The sequence below is a fragment of the Sinocyclocheilus anshuiensis genome, unplaced genomic scaffold, assembly GCF_001515605.1.
Source record: "Sinocyclocheilus anshuiensis isolate Anshui unplaced genomic scaffold, SAMN03320099.WGS_v1.1 scaffold775, whole genome shotgun sequence".
Taxonomy (NCBI): domain Eukaryota; kingdom Metazoa; phylum Chordata; class Actinopteri; order Cypriniformes; family Cyprinidae; genus Sinocyclocheilus; species Sinocyclocheilus anshuiensis.
The window spans coordinates 655,342-658,967 of NW_015552614.1; the positions used below are offsets into that span (position 1 = coordinate 655,342).

Consider the following 3,626-nt stretch of genomic DNA (forward strand, 5'->3'; position numbering starts at 1 on the left):
TAAAACCGTTTCTGGAGATTTTTTGCCCTTACCTAAGCCACATACCTTCTATGTAGATATCAGAGAACAATTTAAAATATTGTATCAATGCATTCTATGGCACCTTTAATAAAAAATACAGTAAAACAGTAATATTGTGAAATATTATTGCAATTTAAAATAACTGTTTTCCACATAATTATATTTTAAAATTTAATTTATTCCTGTGATGGTAAAGCTGATGGTAAAGCAGTGTCACATGATCCTTCAGAAATCATTCTAATATGCTGATTTACTGCTCAAGAAACATGTATTATTATTATTAACAAATTGCTCTGCTTAATATTTTTGTAGGAACCATTATATATATATATATTTATGAATTCTAAGGATTTTTGGGATAAACATCTGAGACAAAGTTAAAAGAGAGACAGCTCCAATAAATCAATAAAAGAGTAATTTCTGAGCAATACAACTTTCACTTAGAAATTCATGATAGATTAAATGATTGATAATTCTAGATGGTGATGTGGCCATGATGTGAAATGGAGGACTTGCATGGATTGTGCACTGTACAGCTGTGTATGTGTGTGTGTGTGTATTTCAGATGATTGAGATGGAGTGCTTTAAAGAGATTAATGTGTTCGAGATGGATGGAGCACTGTGTTCTGATCTGGATGTGAACAAGCCAAATCCAGCACCCAAGCGAGGATTCTTCTATCGTTTATTCCACCGAGAGGCAAGTGCTACCGTGCCGCCTGCCGTGGTCAGAGGGGGTGGGGCTTGAGGTATTTTCTGGCTATTTCCAAACAGACCTTCCCACCTTCATCTTTTGGTTTTATTGCCAATACATCTTTGTTCGCCTTTTATGAACTTGAATGGTAAAACAGTCTCTGCATGGCCAGACTTCTCATTTCTATCTGTGCCATGAAATGTAAACAGACAAGCGTACTCTGTTAAAGTCAACATAAAATAAAGTTTGCAACCTATTTTGCTTCCGTAATGTTATGTATTACGAGTAAAACAAGATATTCAACAAAAAATAATTTTGATTTCATGTTGAATTTAAGCCTTGCAATATAAATGGAGCCTATTTCTTTCAGTCTCTGTGTGTGTGTGTGTGTGTGTGTGTGTTTGTTATGATGGGGACAAACCTCTACAACACTGTTACAAACTGAGCCTTTAATTTAGGTTTATTCTGACTAACCCTAACCAAAGTAATGCAGACCTCAGGACTGATGACTAGTCAGTTTGACGTCTGAATTTTTTTGGTTTACCACTTATAGCAAAGTTTTGTTGGTTAAATGACAGCTCATACTTTAACTGTGTAGGTTTGCACTGAGATTAAAAAGCTTTCATTCATTACCAATTGTTTCATCTCCAGTTTAAAATATAGCAGAGAAAATTTAAAGCAATCGTGGGCTTAAAAAATACATGTTTTACCATGTTATGGTTCTTCAAGACAGCATATATATATTGGTCCCCCAATATTTTAGTTCATCATTTTATGTTTAGTTCATCAATCAATGTTCAATATGGGACCGGTTGCATAAACTGCTTAGACTAGTCTCAAAAATGTAGTCATCTAATTTGTTTTCTTAAAGACTAGTCATAACTTTTTAAAGTCGATTACAAAACGGTAGATTGGCCCAGTCTGAATCATAAGACGAATTACTTCTTGGCTAACTGTTAGTTGGTCTAACTAGTTCTTAAAGGGGTCATCGGATGCAAAATTCACTTTTGTTGTTGTTTGAAGATAAATGTGTGTTGGAAGTGAGTGTAAACATCCATCCTATAATGATAAAAATCCACCCAGTGTTTTTTTTTAAATCCCTATTTTAAAATCCCCTTTCTCAAATCAGGCTTTTCTGAGATTCCTGTCAGAATGACATAGTTCTGCACAGGCCCCTCCCACGATAGTTGACCGTCTTACCTTAGACCTGCCCTGAGTGAGCTGTCATCAGTCTGCCATTGTGTCGACTCCGGTGCAGGGGAAGACAAGAATGTCTCCGATTAAGTGATTGAGGTGTTTTGTTGTTGGATGTAATAATGAACATAGCAGTCGTCATTTACTCCCGACATCTGAGCCGCTGAAGATGCAGAGGATTAACGTTACTTTTGTTTTGAAGGGAATGCGCCGATCCCGATCTGCCTAAATGCGTCTATGTTTGCGCGAATCATTCGTGATCAAGCTTCATCTACACAAGAAGTTGAGTATAAGGTTTTTTATGAATCTTGGCAAATCGCCTTCCCCAATATGTGCTAGTTAGCAAGTTTCGCGGCTAAAGTAAACAGTACTGCTCATCACCCCACAGAAGAGAGGGGCGGGGTGAGCAGAGCTCATTAGCATTTAAAGCAACATGGATTAGAACAACGTGCGAAAACAGAGCTCATTTTGACAAGGTAAAAAGGGTGTTTTTTACACTACCATTGAGAAGGCATCCGATGACCCCTTTAAGACACAGTCTTAACATTGTGGCTATGTTTATGTAACTGGTCCCCGGTGATGTGGATTTGCCGTATTGATTAACAGAAAGCAGCTTGGTTTGAAATTGATGTCTGTGTGAGCGGTGCTTCATTCATTGCTACACTATAGACAATATACAATGGACATTTTTTGCCTTATCATTTCCCTAATGTGACCGCACTTTTAGTCATCAGAAACATTAATGTTTGCCATGTTAGTGTGTATAAACTTCAGTACATTTAATAAGTTGTCACTGTGCTCTTCATCATTTCCAGGTTTGTTTTAGGAGTGCCAACAGTGAGGAGGAGGAGCCATCTTGACTTTAAACCACTCCCGCTTCCCATCAGCTGCCAATCAGAATACTAAACGTATGAATGTTCAACTGTATTTATGAACTGTATTAAACTGTATCATAATTAAAGAAAAGGGTATGAGTTTAAAGAATTTTGTACATTTGTACTTGAATTATGTGTAGATGTATATTTTCACTAAAGGTTGTATTGTACAAAAAGCCATAGAAATACCACTTGAATGCATATATAATGTTTTTATTGTTATTATTTTTCATCTGTACTGAATATGAAATGTGTATTTCTTTTTAAGCACAATATAAGCACTCACTTTTATTTTTTAATGCTAACCTCCTGTTAGCACTGCCTTTGTTTGTATGTTGGATTGTTTGGCTGGACAGATTTGGTGCACTTGTTTTGTACAGTGGGGTAAGATAAATCAACATAAAGAAAGCAGTACAAATGATCTATTCATCATCATAATTTCTAGTGCTCAACCGAAATGGGTTGATGGCTGATGGTCAAATGCTGACAAAAACTGTATAGCCGAAGTGTACAGTGGGGTCCAACAGTCTGACAACACCAAGCAGAATACTTCTGTTTTATATAATTCTAATTCAGTACAATTATCAGAATGTCAAAGTATTTGGTTTATCTATGTCAAACCAAATTTGCTTAGTTGATTAATAACCTACACTAAAATTGTTGTAAAATTAAGTAATTTAACTTAGAATTACTAGTAAATTTCACAATTCATTACAAAGAAAGAGTGAGTAACATCGAATTAAACATGACATTTTGAAGTAGAAAGACTGAAAAAGTATTTTCTTGTCAAATGTGCTCCAATAATATTGTTTTATTTTCTTTGTTTTAAAGGAGACATATTATGC

General features: G+C 35.5%; 1 protein-coding gene across 3 annotated transcripts in view; it reads left to right on the forward strand.

Moving 5' to 3' along the window:
• The window catches only part of LOC107665967 (G protein-coupled receptor kinase 4-like), a 27,441-nt gene extending 24,075 nt beyond the window's left edge, over window positions 1-3,366 (forward strand). For 2 of the 3 annotated variants that reach the window (XM_016457053.1, XM_016457055.1), the window contains exons 15-16: window positions 587-767; window positions 2,722-3,366. In XM_016457053.1, coding sequence (XP_016312539.1) covers window positions 587-766 — 180 coding nt within the window. In that variant the 3' untranslated portion in view covers window position 767; window positions 2,722-3,366. The remainder of the gene's footprint in view (window positions 1-586; window positions 768-2,721) is intronic. The other variant, XM_016457054.1, reaches the window with a different exon arrangement.
• Window positions 3,367-3,626: the final 260 nt, after the last annotated feature.